Source organism: Peromyscus maniculatus, chromosome 23 (genome assembly GCF_049852395.1).
Source record: "Peromyscus maniculatus bairdii isolate BWxNUB_F1_BW_parent chromosome 23, HU_Pman_BW_mat_3.1, whole genome shotgun sequence".
Classification (NCBI taxonomy): domain Eukaryota; kingdom Metazoa; phylum Chordata; class Mammalia; order Rodentia; family Cricetidae; genus Peromyscus; species Peromyscus maniculatus.
In genome coordinates, this window is record NC_134874.1 from 39,011,010 (window position 1) to 39,036,464 (window position 25,455).

Sequence of the window (25,455 nt, forward strand, 5' to 3'; positions counted from 1 at the left end):
CTTTTTTAAGAGTTAAAATTTGGTCAGATAAGCAGAACCCTGTTAAACAACACTGAGCAGCAAACAATTCAGACTGACAGGATTAAAAGGCCCGAGAACAGGAGACGGTTCATCTTCACTGTAGTCCCTTACAGGAGATGCTTCGTGGTTTCTTTAAAACAAAACAAAACAAGCATGATTTGGGAAGGCTTACTACTGGGTAAGGGCACTTGCTGCCAAGCCTGACAACCTGAGTTTGATCCCCAGGACTCACATGGTGGGAGGAGAAAACCAACTCCTGAGATCCCTGAAAATTGTCCTCTGACCTTCACATGAGTGAAGAGGCATATGAATGTGACACACACACACACACACACACACACACACACACACACACACGAGGAAGAAGTGAAGAAGATAAACTTAAAATAAATAAGGGGCTGGAGAGACGGCTCAGCAGTTAAGAGCACTGGCTGCACCTAGTGGTGGGGGTGCACGCCTTTAATCACAGTGTTGGACCCCAAAATTTAGGATCTCAAGTGGGCGCCCCAAGAACCCAGACTCCAGTTCAGATGATGCAACAGCACGAGGTTTTTATTGAAGCAACTGTACAGACGGGCAAACTCTGTTCCTAAGAGCAAGAGCCTCATCTTACTGCAGCCCTGTAGGGGCTTTTAAAGGAAAAACCCACAAAAGCCATAAGATTACAATTTCCATACAATTTCGTTTCACAAGATCATGGTCTGGTTACAGAGTGATCACAGAGGGGGTACAGTTACGTCCACATGTACATTCTTCCTGAAACCTCAAGGGGGGTATCAGGGTGGGAGTGGAGTTTACACACAGGTCAAAGTGGTCCTTCCTGGAACACCTGCAACTATCCCAGTCACAGTTGAGCACATCTCTTAACAGAAATCTCTTTACATAGTTATATGGTTGCAGGGGAGATTGAACAATGGCTAAGTCAGGTTGCCCTTGGAACTAGATTTTTAGTTTCTCATTTCCTGGTGCTTGAAGTTTCTCTTTTCCTGAGGCTTGGGGGTGTAAGCCTGAAGGGCTAGGGTCTTTCACACAGCATTCGGGAGGCAGAGGCAGGCGGATCTCTGTGAGTTCGAGGCCAGCCTGGTCTACTGAGCGGGATCCAGGACAGGCACCAAAACTACACAGAGAAACCCTGTTTTGAAAAAACTAAAAAAAAAAAAAAAAACAAAAAACAACACTGACTGCTCTTCCATGGGACGTGGGTTCAATTCCCATCATCCACCTGGTGGCTCACAACTGTCTGTAACTTTGGTTCCAGGGCATCTAATGTCCTCTCTTGGACTATGTGGGCACTGCATGCATGTGATGCATGTGCATCCATGTAGGCAAAACAGCCATACACATAAAGAAAAAATAAAACATGAATAAATAAACTCAGACTGTATAGAAAGATGAGAGTCTAGGCTATTGACAAAAGAATATTTATTTAAAAATGTGCTCCTTCAAAATACATATCATCTTTAGATCAAAGGAAGTTAAATAAGTATTATTTGTTCACAACTCAGTAATATAGAGTAAATTTCAAACAAGAATTTATATTTACATGAAACAAGTATCTATAAGTAGAATCTAAAAACCCACAAGGCATGGTGGCACACACTTTTAATCCCAGCACTCAGGAGGCAGAAGCAGGTGGGTCTCTCTGAGTTTGAGGTCAGTCTGGTCCATGAAGGAAATTCAAGGCTAGGCAGGGCTACCTAGTGAGGCTCTGTCTCAAAACAAAACAAATAGATTAAAAACCCCGAATCTTCTCTTAGAGAATATTTACACATAGAAAAGTTTTAACATCCATCACAAAACTGCAATAACTGCATACTTTCAATCCACAATATCTCAAAACTATTCGAAATAAATAATTCTATGATAAACATTTATAGACTCCAATAAAAATATGAAATATATTAAAGCTTTCTATTCCAAATATATGGCTCAAATACTATATTTTGAAGGTAGGTCCCTCCTCATCTGAGCCCTGAGTGCCTCCTTCAATGGCCTGAGACTGTGGAGACAAATTATAGGAAACCATTGGGTCTTCAGCTGCTACCTCGGGGAGATGGGACTGAGGACATTAGGCATAACATCTAGATGGTGCCGCTGAGTAGAATGGGCCCTGGAGGAATCCTGATTTCTCATTTCCCCTCCAGAGCCCCTACATGTGTTCCCAACCCCAGGAGCACAGTGTGGTGATTCCATTCCACTCCTTCTAGAAGAATCTGGGTTCTTCTAGTCTCCTGTGCAAGGCCGTCCTCTCTTCTTTCCCCCAGCAGTCCTTAATGTTGGCATAGAGTGTCTCCCTCAGGCACAGGGATCTGGTGGGAAGAGTGAGGCCATGTCAGACTTCATACATGCAATTCTTCAAGCAAGAACAAGAGTTATGTCCAAAGTCAATCCTAACTAGAGGTTAGAACATTTGACAGATGGGAACTTATGTCGAACCCTTCTTTGTTTTGTCTGTTGTTCTGTGGTGCTCAGGGTCAGACCCCGGGGCTCCTCTGTGGTGGGGAAGTGCTCTATCACGGAGCTCATGACCCTTGTTAGTTGTCATTGTTTGGGAGATTTTTTTTTTTTTTTACAGTGTGTACCTGTGTGTGTCTGTGGTAGTGGTGGTGGGGGTAGGAGGAGTTGCCCATGTGGGTGCAATGCCAGGGGAGGCCAGAAGAGGGCATCAGATTCCTGGAGCTCGGGTTACAACCCGTTGTGAGCCATTGGGTCCTCTGCCAGAACAGCAAGTGCTCTTTCCAGATGAGCTGTCTCTGACCCCCCCCCCCCCCCCCGTTGTTGTTTGAGAAGACATGCCTGTGTCAGTCCTGGAACACACTACTGCGATCAGAGGGGCCTTGAACAGTTAGTGGGCCTCTGCATCCCGGGTGCTGAAGTTAAGGCTTTCACAACCAGGCCTGGCTGACCCTTGATTCTTAACCCCTAAACCTGAAGCATCATTTTCAAGTGTGATTTTCAGACTAGTTGACTTAGACCTCCAGAATCACCTAAGCCGCCCCATGTGGGCCCAGCACACCCTGCTTGACAGCAAGGACCAGAGGAGACTGCCTGTGGTGTGGACTAGCTTCTCAGGATATGGCTCTGGACCGATTCACACTTTGCTCCTCTTTGGTCACTTGTTTTAAATTTTAATTGCCATTTATTTGTGGGGGCAGATGTGTACCACAGTGGGACTGTGGCGGTCAGAGGACAATTTGCGGCAGTTGGTTCTTTTCTTCTGCCATGTGGGTCCCGGGGATTAAATTTACATGGCAGCAAGTGCCTTTCCCTGCTGAGCTATCCTGCTGGCCACTGAGTTACTGTGTGTGTGTGTGTGTGTGTGTGTGTGTGTGTGTGTGTGTGTGTGTGTGTATGAGAGAGGGGGGAGGTCCTCAGGTCCTCAGGTGCCATTCACTTTGTTTTTTTAAAATATTTACTCATTTTTAATTTTATGCACATGGGTGTTTTGCCTGCATGTATGTCTTTGCACCATGTGCATGCAGTGCTCTTAGAGACCATAAAAGGGCGTCGGATCCTCTGGAACTGGAGTTATGAATGGTTTTGAGCCACCACGCAGGTGCTGGGAATCAAACCTGGGTCCTCTGGAAAAGCAGCCAGTGCTCTTAACTGCTGAGCCATCTCTCCAGCCCCCAACTGATTTTTGGAGACTGTCTCTTACTGTCCTAGCTCTCATCAATTCATTTGGTTGGGTATCCCGCCAGGCCCAGGGATCTGCCTGACTCCCCCTCCCTGTCCAGCCTGCCCTAGTGTGGGGTTTACAAGCTCGTGCCACAGTGCTGGGCTGTTTTGACATGGTTCTGGGCATCAGGTCCTCATACTTGCAAGGCAAGCACTTGACTGACTCACCTATCTGTCTACTCCTGAGCCTATGAAGGTTAAATACACTCAAGGTTCCAGTCTCTTGCTGTATCCTGTCAACTCTCGGATGAACATCCTGACATAGACAGGGCCACTTGGCCATGCGTCACCCACTATGGTGGTCTGAAACCATGGCACAAATTAAACCTTCTCTTCAGTTCTTTCCATGAAGTTCGACCAGAGTGTCCCCAAAGTAACTAACGAAGGTGATCCTGAAAACTAGAGCACAAACTTGAGTGCAAAAGTGTAATTGTGGCTGGGGCGATGGCTCAGTGGATAACCTTGCTGAACAAGTATGGAGACTGGAGTTTGGCTCCCCAGAACCCACATACAAGCTAGGCAGGCCTGCAGACACCTGCAATCCTGATACATAACAGGCACAAAGATCTCTGGAGAACATGGGCTAACCAGACTAGCTGCCATTGACGAGCTCTGGGTTCACCAACACACTATACCACAACAGATAAAGTGGACAGACATCAAGGAAGACACTCTGCATTAACTGCTGCCCACCCCCACAGATGTGCACCACACACACATACATACACACATACATACATACATACATACACACACACACCACATATATCACACTCAGAAAACAGGAAAAGCAGATGTAAATTATGGAGGTGTGGAATTGTAGAGCTGCCGAATGTGAAGGGGGAACAGAAATTCATATTTCCTCAAACACATCTGGACCTAGTTGCTTAAAGTAGAAGGCTTTCTACTCAATTCAAGTCCTTGTGACAGAAAGGTCACTTCTAAGGTCAGCTGGCTGGCCTCCAGGTGCATAGCCTGTCTCCCCAAGGTTGCGCCTCCTGGTTGTCATTGCTGTGTATGCAGTGATGAGGAGGGTCTGGCTGTGTGTGTGGCTGGGATTTCTCACAGTATGGAGGTTAAGTGTGGGATGCCAGTGTGTCATGTGTGTGTTCTGTACCTTTCCTAACCAGACCACAGACACACTTTAAAAGACACCAAGGACATACCTAACTCAGGCAATGGTCTTAGGCCTCCATGGCTCTAGGGTTCTAAGTAAGGTTGGTGCGATCGCGTGCCCACACCCACAGCTCTGGGTTGTAAGCTTGGATCTGGAAAAAAATGACAACAAAACAGTTCCATGAGAAGTTCCAGATGCTGGCTCTCCTGGAAGACTCCATGTCCTCAGATCCACCTTCAGCTCTTCCGTTCCCCAACCCCACTTCTCATGTTCAACTGCATCCCTCTCTCTGTCTGCCCTTCTGTACCCCATGTGCCCCACACCCACCCACCTCTTCACACTCCTCCCGGGACACCCAGATCTTCCAGTCCATGGACCGAATGAGCTGGAACCGCAGTTTGTGGAACATGGGGCGCTGGGCATAGCTCTTCCCATAGAGGAAGTAAAAAATGTCTTGTTTAGGGGCCTGGTTGTCCTCCTCCATGTCATTGGCCAGGTACCTGGGGAAGAAATCAGGGCGTTATATGGTTCTTCATCAGAGAGGACCATTTGAAGGGAGGCTTGGGGGGCATCTTGTCACTGGATGGCATCAGTCCTGCCCACAGTCCACTGTGGACAGAAGTGATCTGAAAGCATCTGTCACATGGAGCTGAAGAAGACAAGCATCTACGGAGCCCAATGCTGTCCTTGCTGTTCATGACATGAGATGACCTCTGGATTCCCTTTCAATCCATTCCCTCTCCCCTAGGCTTGTGTTGTGTGCACACACTGGTGTCAGCTCAGGCTCAGCACCTAAGGGTTTTGTCTGACCCTGGTTTCCTTCCCTTCTCTTCCCCTCCTTTCTGTGGCTGATACAATCAACTTTTCTGAGTTCTCTCTTTCCACTACCTCATGGTATAGACAATGCACTTTGCAGGGTTTGTTGGATGAATCAGTGAACAAATGAATGAATGAATGGACGAATGAATGAATGAGTGAACAAATGAAAGTGATAGTTAAGGCAAAATGTAATACTGATAACTTCTTTGACTGAGTAGTATAACCTAACCACTCCCAACATAAAGAATTAAGGTGTCCCAAGAATGGAGGGTATTTGACAAAGACCTGCCTTCAATGGATGCGCTGTAATAGAACTTGGGAAAGGAAGGGGCAACACCAGAGACTGTAATCCCAAATAGCCTACCACGGTAGGAGTCCATCGCAATACTGCTGGAGGCAAAAGCCGGAAGATCAAGGAAGGCAGCCGAGGGGAGGCATTGCCAATTTTTCATTTGATTTGAATTGTCCTGATATATTGCCCACGTTGTCCCTGAATGCCTGAGCTCAAGAGATCATACCACCTCAGTCTCCTGAGCTGCAGGAGGCTCCTCATCATGCTGATTGGTTTCAGAGTCTGAACAGACTTTAGGGGGGCTAACTGTCTCCAGGCACACAACTGTGAGATACTCCCATAGAAAACACAAGATCAAACGGAGGACAGGGCATTGGGAAGGAGCCAGCCAGGGATGGAGGGAGCATCAGGGTGATGAGGGAGTCAGGTTGGAGAGCACCTGGACAGAGGGCAGAGTTCACACTGGGCACGCCAGTCTCAGGGTGGAGGATGATTCCTGGTGCAGTTCTCTGGAAGCCTGGGAGGGAGTTGCTTGTGTTTTCCATACAAAACAGACCCACTAGACTGAGGACAGGTGGACAAGGTAAACCAGCAGGGAGCATTTTACCCAGGACTAGTGCAGCATCAGGAAGCCTGAGATGGACACCTGTCATGGAATCCAGGAGGAAGATGGGATGGTGTGTGGTGTGTTCAGTACAGGGGAGACAGTAAAGGAAGCGCTGCAGCCCAGTGCTTGGGGATCACTTCAACCCCACCTTCCTCTCCTCTCAGGAGGGATCTGTGTTAGAATGTAGCCACATAGTTTCATGCCCTCTCTTACCACTTATACAGACACTAGCAAGCCACCCTCTGAGAGTCTGTCTTAAATCCCTAGCTTTCAAGTGCCCAGATTTCTCAGTTCTCCAAGTGAGTTTTCAGACTCTCTGCTGGTGGGCACATATCTCTTCCTCCATCTGCCCTGCCTCTCCAGGGCTACACAGAGAAACACTGTCTCAAAAACCAAATCAAAACAGATAGAAAAGGAAGAGGAGGATGAGGATGAGGAGGAGAAACGGAGCAGCAACCATTAAAGATCACCTGCCCCCTTTAAGCCCCAAATCCCAGATCTTTCACTGTTTGCTCTTGATTTGCTGAGTTCTTTCATTTTATTACTTTATCCATGCATGGGTGTTTTCCCTGAATGTATGTCTGTGCACATGTGCATGCTTGGTGTCCAAGAAGGTGAGAAGAGGGTTTCAGAACCCTTGGAACCACAGTTACAGATGGCTGTGAGGCCCCGCGTGAATGCTGGGAATCAAGTCCAAGTCCTCCGGAGAAGCAGGCAGCACTCTTAACTGCTGGGCCCTCTCTCCAGCTCCCAGTTCAGTGTTTCAGTGTGTGTGTGTGTGTGTGTGTGTGTGTGTGTGTGCGAGTGTGTGCAGCATGTATACATGTGGGTGTGTAGGTGCATGTTTGTGCATGTGTGCCTGTGTGGAGGCCAGAAGTGAACATCAGGCATTGATCCTCGGGAACCATCTACCTTGTGTTTTTATATAGGCCTCTCCCTGGAACACAAGTCTTGCCAGTGAGTCTAGGCTGGCTGGTGAGCGGGTCCCAGGGATCCTGATGTCTCTTCCCCCAGCATTAGGGTAACAGCCACATGTTACTACCCCTGGCTTTTCATGTGGGCCCTGGGGATCTGAACTCACATCCATAAGAATGTACCTCGAGGGCTTTACCAACTGAACCAACTCTCCAGTGCCTTGCTCAGTGTTTTAAATGGACATTAGCTTGTTTTCCCTCATAAAGCTACAAAACTAGGTATGTGAGAGATGAAAGGTCAGAGGCTCACTTCTCATGACCCAACATCCAGGGCAGGGGACAGAGACCAACAGGAGGAGGCAAAATACTCACAGAGCCAGGAAGAAGTGGATTGGCCTAAACTGCCAGGAGAAGAGCCCTGCACGGCTGAAATAAGCTATGACCATAGACAGGAGGTACTGATGGAGAGAGGAGACAGGGGAGGAGAGGTCACACCCTGGAGGGGGAGAAGGCAGGGGCAGGGAAGGGGAGGCTGAGGTGGGTGACATGAGGCTCAGAGAGGAGCCCAGAGTTTTGGGGGCCTGCTGGAGTGGGACAGGGAGGTGAAAGGGACTTCCAGGTGGGCCAGGCCAGAGGGAGCAGGCCCTCGTTGCTCCAGCATGGCTGGCCCTGGGGCAGTCCTGAGGGAGAGCTTAGGACAACAGGGACAGGGAGGTCTTTGCCCGTCGGGAACAAAGGGTCCCAGAGAACTGTGAGAGGAGAAGAGGCAATTCCCAGGGTAAGATGGCAACTGTGGGCTCAGATCCCGAGGACCCCAGTGAGGCATGGGCCTCCTGTCCACTCTGTGAGACACTGCCGGGCCCTGAGGGGAGACACTGGCAGGATATCAAGGGTCAGGACCGTGTGGCTTCAGAGACAACTGTGGAGGGACAGAGGACTGTGGGTCAGGGAGGTCCCTCCCCAGGCAGGAGAAGATCTGGAGCCCAGCTCAGCACACCTTATCAGACACTCTCAGCATCTTGTCCCAGGCCAGGAATTTTTTCACCACAGGATCCTCTGTGAATGAAGCACAAGTGTCATAGTGTGAACTGGAACAGCTTGGGAGAGAGGGCCATGAGAACCACCTCCCTGGGGGAGGGTCTAGGTAGGAACCCAGGATTAGACACAGGAGCAAAGGATGGAACAGGCACATGTGGCAGAGAACCACCTGAACCTCCTGGGTGGAGGCGCTGAGAGAGGCTTAGAATACAGTGGCCTGTACACACGCTTAGATGCCTTCTATGTATATGTCATTCTGGAGTCAATCCAAGGTCTTGCATATGCTGGACAAGACTCCACCACTGTTGGGGAATATTATTTTAAGGTTGTTACTTTTGTTTATGTTGCATTTATTTAACTCCGTGAAATTGTGATACTTTGCTTATCTAAAATACCTGATGGTCTAATAAAGAACTGAATGGCCAATAGCAAGGCAGAATAAAGGATAAGCAGGGCTGGCAGGCAGAGAGAATATATAGAAAGGGAAATCTGGGATGAAGTTAGAAGTAGCCAGAGAAGGAGGAGGACCCAGGGTCAGACACCCAGCTACACAGCAAGCCACAGAGTAAGAAATAAAGAAAGGTATGTAGGAATAGAAAAGGAAAAGCCCAGAAGCAAAAAGTAGATAGCATAATTTAAGTTAAGAAAAGCTGGCTAGAAATAAGCCAAGCTAAGGCCGTGCATTTATAATTAAGAATAAGCCTCCATGTGGGTTTTATTTGGGAGTTGGGTGGCAGGCCCCCCAAAGTGCAACAACAAACAACCACTGAGCTACATCCACAGCCAAGGACCAAGACGTCCCAACAGCTGATGTTCCCATTTGATGTCACATAAGGTTATGAACATGGATGTGTCACCCTTGTATGGACGAAGACACCCCAGCTCAGCAAAGTCAGAGCTAAGTTACAGTTGGGGTGGTGAACTCCAACCTCTCCCATTTCCATGTGGATCTATGTCAACTCTAGCCTAAGCCCCTGCCACTTATGGGTCCCTAAGAATCAACTGAGCTTGAGTCTCCCAGGCTGACAGAGCCCTGGCTGTGAGAGCAGCTTTCCCATGAGGAAGGAGGTTGACCAGATGTTCCCTCTTTTGCCTAAGGAGGGAGCCATGCAGGTATCACCTACCCAGCAGCCTGGCGAAGACCTCATGGTGTTCAGGCCTCACTGTAGACACACGCTGCTTCTTTAGCTTCATCCTGAGTCCACACAGTATCTCTACTGACCACACTGGCTCGGGTTCAGGGTCCCAAAGCTCTGCCAGGTCATCCTCAGAATCCGATGACAAGTCCCTCTTCCTCTTTGGACTGGCGGATGGAGGCTGGGGGATGGCCTCCACCCTTGGTTCTAAGTGAAGAAACCACAGCCCCATGTGAAGCCCAGGCTTTGCTGACCTCAGCCCTGCCTCCTGGCACCCCAAACACCCCAAACCTCTTCAGCTTCTGCCTGTCCCCAAACATTTGTGCCTTTCCCTCTGTGCTGATAGCCACCTGCTCCTCATCTTGTCCCCATCCCCTCTCCCTGTTCCTCAAGACTCTTCCTCATTAGACATGAATTGTCCCCATGAAAAGGAAGTCTCTTCCTGTGTCCCCTCTTCTCTGTCCTGTCTCTGAGTCTTGGTGCCTAAACCCTTCCTTGTTCTGTAGATTTTCTGTCCATGTGACATCTGTGTCTGACCTGTTCTCTCTGTTTCCTGGGCCCTCCTTCCTCCCTCCTCCCTTCTCTCCTTCCTTCCTTCCCTCCTCCCTTTTTCCTTCCTTCCTTCCTTCCTTCCTTCCTTCCTTCCTTCCTTCCTTCCTCCCTCCCTCCCTCCCTCCCTCCCTCCCTCCCTTCCTTCCTTCCTTCCTTCCTTCCCCCACTCCCTCCTTCCTTCCGTGTCCTTCCTCCTTGCTGTCACCCTCTCACACTTCTTCTCACACAGTCCCTCACCTGATGGTCCTGAGATCTCCCCATCCACCACCACCCCAGTTAAGGACCTGGTGATGCCAGGCTGAGGACTCTGTTCCTCAGAACACAATGACAGTTGGCCAGTGGTCACGATTCTCCCAACCTGTTTCCTCCTGTCCACAAATCCCAAATCCCAGACTCTGATCTGTCCCACCCTCCTCCCTGACTCTCTCTGAATCGACACATGATGTCCCTTCCCTAGTCTGAGGAGATCTCAAGAGTAGAGCTCTGAGAAGACACTGCTGTCATCTGCGTAGCCCTGTCGAGTGTGACCCTTCACATCAGGAGGTCAGGAGCCTGTGATGTCATCCGCTTTCAACCTGAAAACCAGCTTCAAAGAAAGCTTGTGTGATTTATGGGTAATGTGTCCACTTTCTCTCACAAACTAGGGTTGACATGTCTCCTGCCACTGACATAGACTCATTCCACGAACAAAACCATCTTCCGTGTCTGGTTCCTACTTTCCCCTTTGTGTGCTGGGTAAGGGATGAAGGCTGGAGAGGTGCCTCAGTTGTTAAGAGTGTTTGGTGTGCAACCATAAGGACCTGAGTTCAAATCTCAGTAACCACACAAGGCAGACACAGACTCTCCAGTACCTATAACCCAGGCAGTGTGTGAGTGTGTGTGAGTGTGTGTGTGTGTGTGTGTGTGTGTGTGTGTGTGTGTGTAGAGGGGACAGGAGTGAAGAACCAAAGCACCCCCATTTCAAGCAAACCCCTCACCCCAGCTTGAAACAGGCCTGAGTTTCAAAATTCTCAGAGCTGTTGACTTAGGTCCCAGGACAAAGTCAGGATGTTTGAAGAGCCATCTGGGAGCAACTGATTAACCATGGAATGCCCCAATGCCAAAGATAGTCAAAGTACAAAGTCAGGATGTTGAAGGGCTATCTGGTAACAATTGATTAACCACAGAATGCCCCAATGCCAGAGGTAGTCTATAAAGTTTGACAAACAACTGGTTAAAACTACAAAGTAAGGCCGGGCGGTGATGCACACGCCTTTAATCCCAGCACTTGGGAGACAGAGGCAGGTGGATCTCTGTGAGTTTAAGGCCAGCCTGGGCTACAGAGTGAGTTCCAGGAAAGGCGCAAAGCTACACAGAGAAACCCTGTCTTGAAAAAAACCAAAACCAAAACCAAAAAAACCCTGTAACAACACAAAGAACTACAAAGTAATATAACACAGAAATTCTGAAAAGCCCCTAAAACTAGAGCCAATCAGAATTGTACCCATACTAGTACCCCTAAATGATGCAACCTTGTGGTCTTTGCCTTTAAACACTGAGCTTGCAGAGGGCGGGCACCTCTAGCCTCCGCTGTGTGTGGCTGCTCAACCAAGGTCCCAGCCCTGCAGCTTGAACTGCTTCAATAAACCTCGCATTTGCATTTCGGTGAGTTGGTATCTCTGGTGGTCTCTTTGGGGGTCTCCCGCCCAGGGCACAACATTTGGGGGCCATCTGAGATTTTTGGGGGACCTCAGAGACCCCCAAACCCCGAAGGTTTACACTGGCCGATCGGGTGAGTCTGTCTGTCTTTCTTGTTTGTTGTTTCTGTTTCTCCTTTCTGATTGCTGCCAGCAGCTGTCTGTATCTGAGAGGTTCTGCTTTGGTGGACGCACTGTAAAAGCGAACCCGGAGAAGTTGGGAGACATCCCCTCTCCTCGTCTGGGCAAAGGTCTCGAGTTTGAGGTCACTTTGCCAGGGACCTGCGAGGGTCTTGTCTGTATCTGGGGATCAGGAGACTCTGTAGACTTGTCCCCGTCCCATCTATAGATCTTTGGCATAATTGAGGCTCCCTCTCCGGACTCCCGTCTGCCTGACCATCTGTCAGCGGAATTCTGTAAAGGACCCTTGTTCTTCCTTTTCGTCTGTCTTGTTCGTCAATGTAATTTGTTATATTTCTGCTCATCATTTGTTTGCTAACACACTGCAGACCGTGACACAAGGGGGTTTTGTCTGCAGGCGCCAGGAGAGCTGTTTGTTGTCTGTCTTATGTTGTAAAAAAGTTTTGTTTGCCTTTCTGTTGGAATGTCCTACCTATATGAATGCGTAAGTGTGTAAAAAATGTGGCCCCATATATGTGTGTTTTATGCCTGAGCTTGTGTATGCATTATGACTGGATGGTATGTTGTGGGCTGGATGGCCAGCAAAAGAGACAGAGGTCCCTTTGGTTGCTTTCCTGCTCTCTGACCAGAGTTCGGGCAGCTGGCAGGAACTAGCAGCAACGAGTCTGGTAGGCAGTGGCTGCACAGCCCAGGGTGCCGCTGAGTAGGCTAGGAGGGCTGTGAGCACCGCAGGGCCCAGACTCAGAGGCTGTGTGGGGACTAGGCATGGCTGGACACTGGGGTGGGCCATGAGCACTGTGGGGCCTTGACATGGCCAGCAGGTTCAGGTGAAAGACCCTAACCCTTCAGGCTTACACCCCCAAGCCCCAGGAAATAAGGAACTAAAAAGAAAACTAGTTCTAAGGGCCACCTGACTCAGCCATTATTCAACCTGTAACAGTGTAACAATGTAAAAAGATTTCTGATGTAATGTAACAATGTAAAAAGAGATGTGCTCAACTGTGACTGGGATAGTTGCAAGTGTTCCAGGAAGGACCACTGTGACCTTTGTGTAAACTCCACTCCCGTCCTGATACCCCCCTTGAGGTTTCAGAAAGAATGTACATGTGGACGTGACTGTACACACTCTGTGATCAGACCATGATCTTGTGAAACGAAATTGTATGGGAATTGTAATCTTAAGGCTTTTGTGGGTTTTTCCTTTAAAAGCCCCCATGGGGCTACATACAGTAAGATGCGACTCTTGCTCTTAGGAGCAGAGTTTGCCCGTCTGTACAGTCGCTTCAATAAAAAAAACCCTGTGCTGTTGCATCAACTGGACTGGAGTCTGGGTTCTTGGGGTGCCCACTTGAGACCCTAGATTTTGGGGTCCAACACGAGCTGGGCTCCTGTGCAGAGAGCCGTGGGGCAGAGCTGGCAGCAGCCGGCAGGGGCCCCAGAGGAGCTCAAAATGTGGAGAACTAACTGTCTCTCCAGGATCACAGCTGAGGAGTGGCCTACAGGTCTGTGGGCCCAGCTAGGGCAGGGAGTCCCTTCCAGTCTGCACTTGAAAATCTGAGGTTAACAGTGATCTTTTGTCCCCATGGTGCACGCCTTCCATGTCCTCTTCCTCTCCCAGGCTGTTGGGTGGGGCTCCCAAGACCTGCCCTGGGGCTAAAACCTGATCAAGGTTTGGTTCCAAGAATAAAACGTCACTGCCTATGGTTGCTAAATTACTGAGACTATGTTATAAGGCTAACCAACAGTTTCTTGTCTGTGGTACAGTGCTGATGAAAATTTAAGAGTTATTCTTGTTATGGTATATGCATGTATTTCTGTTCTTGTTTAAAATATTGTAGCTTTACAATATATTCTAGACTACTGAGGTAAATTGTAAGGGTTTCTATGTTTTAAAAAAGCAGAATTTATCTGGAATAAATGTCTGAGGGATTAAAGGACTTGGGGTACATAAAAGGTTGTAGAAAGTCAGAGAGGATATGATATAAACTATGTTTGTTATGGTTTCTTATATCTGCAAATACTGAGTTTAAAAGTTAATTCTGGTTGGTTTTCATTTTAAAAATGGCTAATGATTCTGCAAACTGCTTATGTATGTATGGACAGGTATGTGACTTGGATTTAACTATATGTGTAAATGTAAGCTAGCTTTAATGGTATGTATATGTATGTAACTTGGATCCAAGTGTATATATGTATGCAAGTAATTATTGTTTAAAAAACATTCTTTAAACAGCAACCACGTGGTGACCTCATGGGCAGCCATATGAATGGTAGTCATCTTTTTTTTTCCTTTTTTAAATTTATTTTATTTTATTTTATTTTACAATACCATTCAGTTCTACATATCAGCCACGGGTTCCCCTATTCTCCCCCCTCCCACACCCTCCCCTTACCTCCAGTCCACCCCCCATTCCCACCTCCTCCAGGGCAAATCCTCTCCCGAGGACTGCGATCAACCTGGTAGACTCAGTCCAGGCAGGTCCAGTCCCTTCCTCCCAGACTGAGCCAAGTGTCCCTGCATAAGTTCCAGGTTTCAAACAGCCAACTCATGCAATGAGCACAGGACTTGGTCCCACTACCCAGTTGCCTCCCAAACTGATCAAGCCAATCAACTGTCTCACCTATTCAGAGGGCCTGATCCAGCTGGGGGCCCCTCAGCCTTTGGTTCATAGTTCATGTGTTTCCATTCATTTGGCTATTTTTTTCAATAATTGAGTAAATCCGAAATTTATTATAAGCCACAGTCATCCTAGGGACCTCCATGCTATATATATAGCCTCCATGGTTCTATGGGTTGTGGTCTGATTGTTCTTTATTTTATATCTAGAATCCACTTATGAGTGAGTACATACCATGACTGTCTTTCTGGGTTTGGGTTACCTCACTCAGGATGATTTTTTTCTAGTTCCATCCATTTGCCTGCAAATTTCATGCTTTCATTGTTTTTCTCTGCTGAGTAGTACTCCATTGTGTATATGTACCACATTTTTTTTCATCCATTCTTCCGTTGATGGGCATCTAGGTGGTTTCCAGGTTCTGGCTATTAAAAATAGTGCTGCTATGAACATAGCTGAGCATGTATCTTTATGGTATGAATCAGCATTCCTTGGGTATATGCCCAAGAGTGGGATGGCTGGGTCTTGAGATAGTTCGAGTCCTAATTTTCTGAGAAACCGCCATACTGATTTCCACAGTGGTTGTACAAGTTTACATTCCCACCAACAGTGGAGGAGTGTTCCCTTTGCTTTGCATCCTCTCCAACATTGACTGTCATTGGTGTTTTTGATCGTAGCCATTCTGACAGGTGTAAGGTGGTATCTCAGAGTCGTTTTGATTTGCATTTCTCTGATGATTAAGGATGTTGAGCATTTCTTTCAGACATTTGTGATTCTTGTTTTGTTAATTCTCTGTTTAGCTCTTTAGCCCATTTTTTAATTGGACTGTTCAGTATTTTGATGTCTAGTTTCTTGAGTTCTTTATATACTGTGGAGATCAATCCTCTGTCAGATGTGGGGTTGGTGAAGATCTTTTCCCATTCTGTTGGCTGTCTTTTTGTCTTGTTGACTGTGTCTTTTGCCCTGCAAAAGCTTCTCAATTTTGAGAGGAGGTCCCATTTATTAATTGTTGTGCTCAGGGTCTGTGCTGTTGGTGTTTTATTTAGGAAATGGTCTTCGGTGCCAATGCATTCAAGAGTGCTTTCTACTTTTTTTTTTTGGTTTTTTGAGACAGGGTTTCTCTGTGTAGCTTTGTGCCTTTCCTGGGACTCACTTGGTAGCCCAGGCTGGCCTTGAACTCACAGAGATCCGCCTGGCTCTGCCTCCCAAGTGCTGGGATTAAAGGCGTGCGCCACCACCACCCGGTGCTTCCTACTTTCTTTTCTATTAAGTTTAGTGTAACTGGATTTATGTTGAGGTCTTTGATCCACTTGGACTTGAGTTTTGTGCATGGTGGAGTGGCCAAAGGATTCGGCGCTCTCACCGCCGCGGCCCGGGTTTGATTCCCGGTCAGGGAACCATTCGTGCCCCACGTTGGGCGCCAGATATTGGAGAAATTATTTTGGCCACTCCACGTAACTAAAAGGATATTTATTTAATGGCGTAACTCACAAATTAAGTAATGGGTAGGTCGCAGGGTCTGGGGAAGGTGTAACGCAGTCCAGCGGTGTTCTCCGGAGCTCTGCACAGTCAATCTCCACCGGTCAGCGTCCCAGCACCGAGCGAGCACCCAGCGAGAGCGCTGGCCCATCCAGCTCTCGGGTCCCCAGGCGCCTCCCCTCGCCCCGCCTCGTAGGCGTGACAGTTGCCAGAGTCTCAATGGGGGTTGGAACTTCCAGAACCAAGCTGGAATGGCTACCCACTACAGTATGACATTTAAATGTTGATCTAAAAACTTATTATATCAGTCAGACTTCCAGATCCTAACAATGACCCAAGGTCTCCAAAGAAGATTACGTACTAAGCACCACAACATCTCTGCCTGGATTATGTCAACACTGACCACAGGGCAAGATGCCCCAATGCAACGCCTGCCACCAGGACCCAGCCTAGACTGTGGACAAGCAGCAGGACACTGAAATTGATTGCACCCTTTTGCCTGGACAAATCAAGGTCAGTCTTCTGTGTCCCTATTCCACAGGAAAAATACTCTGCCTTATGGGCCTGATGGCAGAAGAAGATTGATGCTGTTCTGACTGGTGCTTCCAATGCTATGGAGACCTGGGTATGGACTAGTCCCTGTCATTTATAGAATTGGAAGCTGCTTGGTCTGCACTCAGATATAATTTATCCTTCTCAGATCTCTGATAGTACTGACGGCTAGGCTAGCTATAACTTTGTCAGCATGGCAGATCACACAACAAACTCTTGTCAATTCATTTTTAAAAAAATGTTCTAAGATATAAAAATTTAAATAAGTCATAAAGTTTCAGATATCAGTCTAAGAAAGGTCTGAGGATAAAAAAGCTTCTGAGCTTTAAGGATCTCAAAAAATAATTTAAGATAAAAAATGTTTCAGATTGCTTTCCTGTTCTATGATATAATGATTCAGAGCTTAACATTTAAAAGTCCTGATAAACTGGTAGAGCAATGACTACTTACTGTTCAGTCACAAGTTCAGCATTTTAGATTTGTCATCTAAATATATCTAAATGTAAACCTAAAAATGCTTCTCATCAGGTCAAAAATCTCTGTCCAATTTATACCTGGCTCTCTGGACAGAAGGAAAATGCACAAGTGTTTAACCCAAATCTGTAATTCTTGTTGGGACTCAAAGGTATGAATCCACTTCTGCTGTTTTACAGATACCCATTACCTGCTTTGTCTACAATATGGATTTCAGTACAGATTGGTATAGGCCTCAGAGGGTTAAAAGAGTCATAAAACTTGGATTCACTTCACAGAGTTCAGAAGGACCCCAGATAAGTGCAGATTCCTAAGGATGGTTTTTTTCCTCTCTCTTGGTCTTGGGACTCCTGTTTTTTTCAATTACGAAGGGTATGGGCCAAAGGGTTCCAAATAAGTTCATAAATTTTAACTTCTGTTCCTAGTTTAAGTTTGTCTCAACAGATTTCCACTTGGCTGGCAGTCACCTCGAAGCTTCAGTTGCTGACTCCACTGCTCCAGACGACTGTGAGCTCCGGACTTGCTAAAAACTGATGTGGACCCGCCCAGGTGAGTGGTTGTTTCCGACTACTTTGGGAAGCATATCAGTCTGTGACCCTCAATACCCAGTAAGACCCTTGGAGCAGAGTGGGACAGGGACTGAGCAGCTGGCCTTCTGTGCTTCTACCCATGGTGGGGTCTCAGGGTCCAGATTTTCTATCCCAGATGGTCACATTTACCAAATGGGGTAAATACAGGAAGTAGGGGCTGTTGCCACACAAGCGTGATGACTGGAGTTGACGCCTCCAATACCTCCCACAAAAAGTCAACGGGTGTGGCAACCTTTCTGTAATCTCACTACTCAGAAGTGGAGACTGGGGAATCCCATAGCCAATCTGGCTGGCCGGGCTAGCGGGTGAGCTCTGGGTTCAGGGGACTCTGAAAAAGTGGAGCGTAATTGAGGAAGACAGCCAATGTCAACCTCTGGTCTTCACACACATTCACTCATACATGTATGTGCACTTATACACACACTCACCCACATACAAGCATGCATGCATGTGCATGTACACCACACACACATTAAAAAATTTAATTTCCATAAATATAGGAAATAACACTTTTAGGAAATTACACACACACACACACACACACACACACACACACACACACACACACACGAGCCTGAGAGGTCCTAGTTTACTGTCCAGATGCAGACTTCACAATTCACTGAACAAGAGGGACCAGGATCAGCTTAGAGAAACCAGTAGTGCCCTGAAGTGGAAGGCACTGAGTGGGGGTCTCAGAACTGGAGGCTATAGTCAGAGAATGTGCACTGGGCACATAACCCTCCACTGAGAGCATTCAGTGTACAGGAAAGTAAAAGCCAGGGTTGGAGATTGAGGCAACACCACGCCTATCTTGACCTTGATCTTCAAGACATCCATATACAGGGTTGCCACTGGAGGCACGGTCATGTTTCATCTCTTTGTCCCTTAAGCTTATGGGGATGGAGAGATGGCTTAGTGGTTAAGAGCACTTATTGCTCTTCCAGAGGACCCAGGTATAATTACCAGCACCTGCATGGTGGCTCGCAACCATCTCTAACTCTAGTACCAGGAGGATCTGAAGCCTTCTTCTGGTCTCCAAGGGTACTGTACACATATGGTGTGCAGTCATACATGCAGGCAAAACACACATACATATAAAATAAAATAAATTCTTTTAAATTTATGTTTAGTACATGCATATATGTGGATACATATACATGTGCATGTAGGGGTAGACATTGGTCTTACTCAATTGCTCTCCACCTTATTAAACATTTAAAATTTATTTTATTTGGGGTGGGCTTGGGCAGGTGCAGAAGTCAGAGGACAGCCTGCTGGAGTCATCACTCTTACACCACCACATGGGTCACAGGACTCAATCTCAAATGGTCAGGTTTGGCAACAGGTGCCTTTACCCATCTCCTCACCATCTCGCCAGCCCTCCACCTTGTGTTTCTGAGACAGTTTCTGCTGAACCTGGAGCCTGATGACTCATCTAGACTCACCAGCCACAAGTATAGGAGAATCTACTGTCTCCACCTCCCCAGCTCAGACTACAGGCCCAAGCCACTCTTCCTTGCTTTGCTTTGTTTTGTTTGGGACAGGGTTTCTCTGTGTAGCCCTGGCTGTCCTGGAACTCACCACATAGACCAGACTGGCCTCAAACTCACAGAAATCCACCTGCCTCTGCCTCCTGAGTGCTGGGATTAAAGGTGTGTGCCACCACTGCCTACTCTCTATGGCTAACTAGTGGCTAACTCTGCCCTCTGATCTCCAGGCAAACTTTGTCAGAACACTGCCCAGCTCTTTATTTTTTTTAACATGGGTCTGGGGATTTGAACTCAGATCCACATGCTTGTATGACAAGCACTTTACTCACTGGGCCATCTTCTTAGCCCCTGGTTATCATTTTTCCTCCATTGGGAGAATACAGGAGCAGCCACCTCCTGGAAGCCACGTGGCGAAGTTCCAGTTGCGTGTAGGATGGGCCCCCACAGTGGATGGACTGAGGGACCAAGAGGAGTGGGGAAGCTGTGCACTCACAAGTGAGAAGGCCCAGTACTTACGACTGAAGAAAGTGGATTCAGATGGCATGGCTCACAGAGGCAAGCCCCAGGACCCGGCCATCCATGTGGTTACCTGCAACAGAATAACAATTCAGTACATGGCATTGATGTGTGATTCTGATTAGTCTTATTAAATAAAAACCTGGAGTCAAATATTGAGGGTGAAAGCTGAAAGATCAGAGAAGCAGAGCAGCCAGCCACCAGAAGCTTCTTACCTCCACGAATCCTCAGACCAAGTGTGGGTGGCAGGGGTGGGGGATGAGGTGGAGGGTGGGGTGTGGGATGGGGTGGGGTGTGGGGTGGGGGATGGGGTGTGGGATGGGGTGTGGGGGTGTAGGCTGTCTTTATGAATCCTCAGACTGAATGGGTGACATCCCATCTCTACACATTCTCAGACTGAATGGGGAGGGGGGGGATCCTGTCTCTATGAATCCTCAGACTGAATGAAGTGTGAGATCCTGTCTCCACCTCCCATGCGCTGGGATTAAAGGCAATGAGCCACTACTGCCTGGCTCTGTTTCTTTTTCAGACTGGTTCAAGCTCATGTAGCCCAGGGTGGCCTTGAACTCCTGATCTTCCTGCTTCCTTCTCCCAAGTGCTGGGACTAAAGGTGTGTGCCACCACTGCCCGGCCTCTATGGTTAACTGATGGCTAACTCTGCCCTCTGATCTCCAGACAAGCTTTATTTGTCAGAACACAGACAAAAGATCATACAACAGGGCATTGTTATTGTTCTAGAGGTAGAGCATGGGGGGAGCTGGTGGGGGAGGGGTCAGGGACTGACAGGATGTCATTCTACACAGGCCTGTAAATGTGGGAGCAAGTCCCCGCATGTCTCATCTAAGCCCAACTGACCATGATGACACACACATGCAATCTCAACACTTGTGAGGCTGAGGCAGGAGGATTGCTGCAAGTTCCAGGCCAGCCTGGGCTACAGAGTGAGACCTGTTTCAAAAACAAACAAACCATATGGGGGGTACTGGACAGGTTTCTTTGTTGGTTAAGTGTTGGTTGCACAAACATAAGGACCTGAGTTCAATCTTCAGCAGCCGCATTGCAGAAAGAAAAAGCCAGGTATATAGCATTTGCCTGTAATCCCCTGTGCTGGGGAGGTAGAGGCATGAAGACCCCTGGGGATCACAGCAAATGCCAAATTAAATGAGACCCTTTATTAAAAAATAAGGTGGAGAGTAGTTGAGGAAGACATCTGACCTCTCGTACACTCGTACACACACACACACACAGAGAGAGAGAGAGAGAGAGAGAGAGAGAGAGAGAGAGAGAGAGAGAGAGAGAGAGAGAGAGAGAGAAAAGAGAGATAAAAATGGTGGAAAGTCTGTAATGAATTGATGGGCAGTCTTGGAATGGACATTTTTGTTTGTGTTATGTGTATGGGTGTTTGGGTGTTTTGTCTGCACACCAGAGGAGGTCATTCCGATCCCATGGGACTACAGTTATAGATGATTGTGAGCCACCATGTGAGTCCTGGGAACTGAACAGCTCCCAGTGGACATGCTCTTTAAAAGCAGGATGCCAAAGAAAATCACCATGAGATACCACTTCACACCCATGAGGGTGGTGGTAATAAAGAAGTTGGAGAATAGCAAGTGTTGGCAAGAGTGTGGTGAGCACTCTATATTGCTGGCAGGATTGTGAAATGGTGCAGCCAATATGAAAAATGTGTTGGTGGCTCCTTAAGAAGTCAAGCAGAGGATTACCAGATGACGCAGCAATTGCCCTACTGGATGTTACCCAGTCAATATCGACAAGAGGTACTCACACAGGAACTTGAACATGGATGTTCATAGCAACTTTGTTCACCATAGCAAAAAGTGGAAACCCTCCCAGCATCTATCGGCAGATCATTGAGCATCTGTCGGCAGATGAGCGCATAAACAAAATGTGATTTATCCACAATTAACCTTAAGGTGAGATGAAAAGCTGGGGAGATGGCTCAGGAGGTAAAGGTGCTTGCAGTGAAAGCTGGATAACTTGAGTGACACCCCCAGAGCTGAGGTCAAAAACAGAACGAACAAACAGACCAGCAGATGTGATAGCGTATCTGGAATCCCAGCACTCCAATAGCAGGATGGGAGGAGGGCCAAGGAGACTGCCAGAAGCTCATGGGCCTACAATCTGCCTTCAGGAAGCTTCAGATATCCCAGAGTACCCAGCACAGGAACAGCACAAGACCTGCCTCAGAAACAAGCGGAGCAAGAGCACCAACTCTCCAAAGTTGTTTTCTTGACCACACATGCATCACAGCACATGCACACTCACTCATAAACAAATGAAAAACATTTAAAATGATGAAATGTTGATGCGTACGTTACATATACACATCAGGTATGTACATCCAGAACACATCTCTCCCATTATTGCCTCTCTGCCCAAAGTGCACCCTCTTTATCTGCTTCATGACCATAGAGTTGGTCCTTGTAAATCCCATTTTATGGTCATAACATCAGTTCTTGCAAATAGGGGATGCTATGTGAGATCAAACAACTATTTACTCTCTGAGTCCCTCCTTTAATTAAGGCAACTGAAAGCCAGAAGACTCCCCAGTCATATAGTGATAATTGACAGCTGGAGTTGAAGCCTGGACCTCCTGATGAGCCACTGCATCAGCCACTATGAAGCATCCTTTCTAGGTGGCCTCTTCCCTCCACTCCCTCCAAGGTAAGGGCACACAATGGAATTCTTCATTCCCAGATGCAGCTTCTTTCTACTTTTTTCCCTCAGGCCTGTGATTCCATCTTGGATCACAGCTCACTTATTCCATTCAGGTCCTTTTTCCAGTTTCTGAACAATGTCCTACCTTCCCACCGCAGGCAACATGAATGTCTGCCTGCACTGATTTTCTGGGATGGGAGAGCTGTGAGATGTTCTGTTTGCTCGGGAGGCTCTGGGGTGGGGTCTGATGTCTGGCCCACCCAAATAGGGGATGGTGCCAGGTGTTACACCAGAGAGGTTGACATTTACTCAGGAACTAGAATTATGAATCTTTAATATTAAACAAGGGAACTTGTTTGTAAGTATAGAACTTGCCCAACATCACACACACTCTCAGAATGTACCTGCTCAATTTTACATCTATCCCCATGGATTTTTTTTTAGCTTAAGTTAGCCTAAGTGGGGTTGATATATATTGGCCTTATCTTTTATAGCAAATGAGTTTGTTAGTATTTTATTTTACTTCACAATTTTCCTTTAAAATATTTTGCAATGATATGAAATATTTGTGTAAGTGGATTTATAGTCCATGTACTCTTGCAATAATGCATTACTTTTTTTTCATTTTAAAACATATTTTGTGTATGGATATTTTGCCTTCATGGTTGTCTGTACAACATGAGCATGTAATGCTCAAAGACGCCAGAAGAGGGCACCAGATCCCTTAGGAATGGAGTTGTGAACCACTATGTGGGTGTTAGTGAGGGGCTGGGGTGTGGCTCAGTGGTAGAGCCCCTGCCTAGAATCCCCCAGTGAGGGGCTGGGGTGTGGCTCAGTGGTAGGGCACCTGCCTAACATACAGAAAGGCCTGGGTTCTATTCCCAGCAATGAGGTATAAATAAAAGATTAAATTTTGCTTGTGGCCATATGGTAAAGTGTTTTCCACCCTTCCCATTTTAAAGAGCGTTTCCTTGAGAAAATTCACGGCAGATATATACATATTGTCTCTTTGATACATATCTGGTTTTTTTTTTGTTATTATCTAAGCTTTCTGCCCTCATCTCAAGCAAGGACTTCCTTCCCTGAAAGACCCGAGAGTCCCTTCTTTGCAATGTAAACCTCAACGAAAAGAGCACCTCTATCTCTCTGTCACCTGGGGAATTTAATCAAGCTAGGAATCTATCTTGGACTCAATAGCTGTAACACTCATGGCCGTTGTATGGGGTCACAACACCTGAGTCTACTCAGGATCACTAGCACTAGCAGGTACAATTGCTACCTGCTGCTGCTGCTGCTGGAGTTCATATATTACAACATCTGCCAAGTGCCAGGGCCACCAGTGGGTTAAAGGCCAGGACATTAAGTCCCTAGTTTCTAAAGCCGGGAACAATAGACCTCTAGGTCAGGACTCGGAGCCAAAAGCCCCTCGGCCTGCTGGTCCAGCCAGCAGACCGTGAGGACACAAGAGCCTGGGATGCTGGCACTGGTTGAGCTGCTCATTGCTTACCCAATTCCTATCTGAGCAGAGGAGAAGGGTCTCAGCCTGTTGACTGGTGACCCTTGTTCTGTCTGTACACATCGAAATCTTATCTTACTACAAAATTATATAGGCTTGAAATGTCCTCGTTGCAAGCAAGGAATTCCTTTTCTGAAAGACCCGAGTCCCCTCTGTGCAATGTAAAGAGAGTGTTCCCATCTCCCTGTCACCTGGGGAGTCTAGTCTGGGCTCCTCATTCAGTGATATAACTACCTGGTTGTCACAGGGATGTGGGAGCTTTTGCTTCCTGAGATAAGGACCAGCTCAGATGGACACCTCAGTTACTAGGTGACATCCGGACGGACCTGGGAGAAGGTGCAGCGAGTCTTGAAGAGCAGTCCTTCCAAGGAGGAGGGGTCACCCTTTCTCCTGAGACCATTTGCACCCTGCAGTGTCTGTGGAGCTACTCAGCAATGCTTCCTTCTTCTGCCGGTTCCTCAATAGTTTATCTAAGATTGGCACTTCAGGGTGGCTTGGTGCTTCCTCTATGAGGGAACTCTTACTTTCTGCATCGGCACAGAGAACTTTCCGTTGGCAGATTTTGTTATTAATTTAATGCCAACGTCTTTATGAAGGATCAGACCAAGAACACCGTTGCATTATTTCGGCAAGAAACTGATGGATTTTTCATCATATGGGGCCGTTTTTGAAAACTTGTCATTGTTGCCTGACCCCAGGTTATCATCTTTCAGAGGCCATACTACAGGTGGCTGTTTTGTTCTTTCTGGTTCTGTTTTTAGAGTTTCTGAGCATTAGTCGTGTGATCTAGAAAACCCACCATTTGTGTTCTCTCTTCTTTCTTTGTAAAGCATTGCTAGGTATTTCTTGTGCCTAGTATTTCAAGGAAGTATGGTAAATTGAGAATGACACACAGTTTCCTTTCCGTCTGCCAGAATCTTCCTTCTATTTCAAGAGTCCCGGGCCTAAAATGGGATTTGGGTGGTAAACCGCAGGCCGTTTCTCCGGGCCCAAAGGGAGTGAGGACAAACGCGAAGTTGAGAACAGGCCCGGGGGCGGCCATTGCCTCTGCGTGCCGCCTTCAAGCTGCTGGGAGGAGGTCCATTCTTGCGCGATGGTCCCTAGATGCCGCGGCGCGAGGACTTCTGGGAGACAGAGTTTCTGCGCAGCTCCTGGGGAGAAAGGAGAGCCTTGGAACCCCGACTTCCTGCAAGATGCTGCACATGCGCGCCTCGGCCTACGCGCGTGCCCGTACCTGCTCCCCGCCTCTGCGCCGCCCTGGCTCCCTGCTGGTCCCGGGTGGAGGCTAACTTCCCTCCCGCAGCCTTTGCGATCGCCAAGTTGGAGTCGCTGAGCCCGTGGGGCCGAGGCCAGAGCTTCCCGGTCTGCAGCCGGCAAGCGCAGCTCTGCGGTCTGGGCAGGCCTAGCTGGAGCGCGTCGCGGAGGCCGAGGGCTGGGAGGACAGGGGCGGCGGGACCGTCTGATTGGTGAGGCCCGTGGGCGCAGATCGGGGCCGCGGGAGGGAGGCTGGGCCTGGCCGGTCGCTCGCCCAGGTCCTACCGATCTACGTGAACCTG

General features: G+C 47.7%; 2 protein-coding genes across 6 annotated transcripts in view; one reads left to right on the top strand and one right to left on the bottom strand.

The window, feature by feature from the left end:
- Positions 1 to 1,426: 1,426 nt before the first annotated feature.
- LOC121825509 (speedy protein E4A-like) lies at positions 1,427 to 25,082 on the bottom strand. 3 transcript variants are annotated; one of them, XM_076560965.1, is made up of 8 exons: positions 24,699 to 25,082; positions 19,708 to 19,780; positions 9,611 to 9,829; positions 8,446 to 8,504; positions 7,821 to 7,906; positions 5,148 to 5,316; positions 4,866 to 4,967; positions 1,427 to 2,330 (listed from the first exon to the last, which is right to left on the bottom strand). In XM_076560965.1, exons 2-7 carry the CDS (start codon positions 19,733 to 19,735, stop codon positions 4,908 to 4,910), a joined length of 621 nt encoding a protein of 206 aa, XP_076417080.1. In that variant the 5' UTR covers positions 19,736 to 19,780; positions 24,699 to 25,082; the 3' UTR covers positions 1,427 to 2,330; positions 4,866 to 4,907. The 3 variants fall into 3 exon arrangements, with proteins under 3 accessions (XP_076417080.1, XP_076417079.1, XP_076417077.1); XM_076560964.1 differs by having other exon boundaries at positions 24,226 to 25,082; XM_076560962.1 differs by having other exon boundaries at positions 24,134 to 25,082.
- Positions 11,721 to 25,455, top strand: part of Rbak (RB associated KRAB zinc finger) — a 29,553-nt gene continuing 15,818 nt past the window's right edge. Inside the window, exons 1-4 of one of the 3 annotated variants that reach the window (XM_042267806.2) lie at positions 11,721 to 11,818; positions 16,394 to 16,598; positions 17,291 to 17,660; positions 22,249 to 22,389. The gene's annotated coding sequence lies outside the window, so the exon portion shown is untranslated. Of the gene's footprint in view, positions 11,819 to 16,393; positions 16,599 to 17,290; positions 17,661 to 22,248; positions 22,390 to 25,048; positions 25,366 to 25,455 lie in introns of those variants that run through there. The other 2 variants (XM_076560955.1, XM_042267810.2) reach the window with 2 other exon arrangements.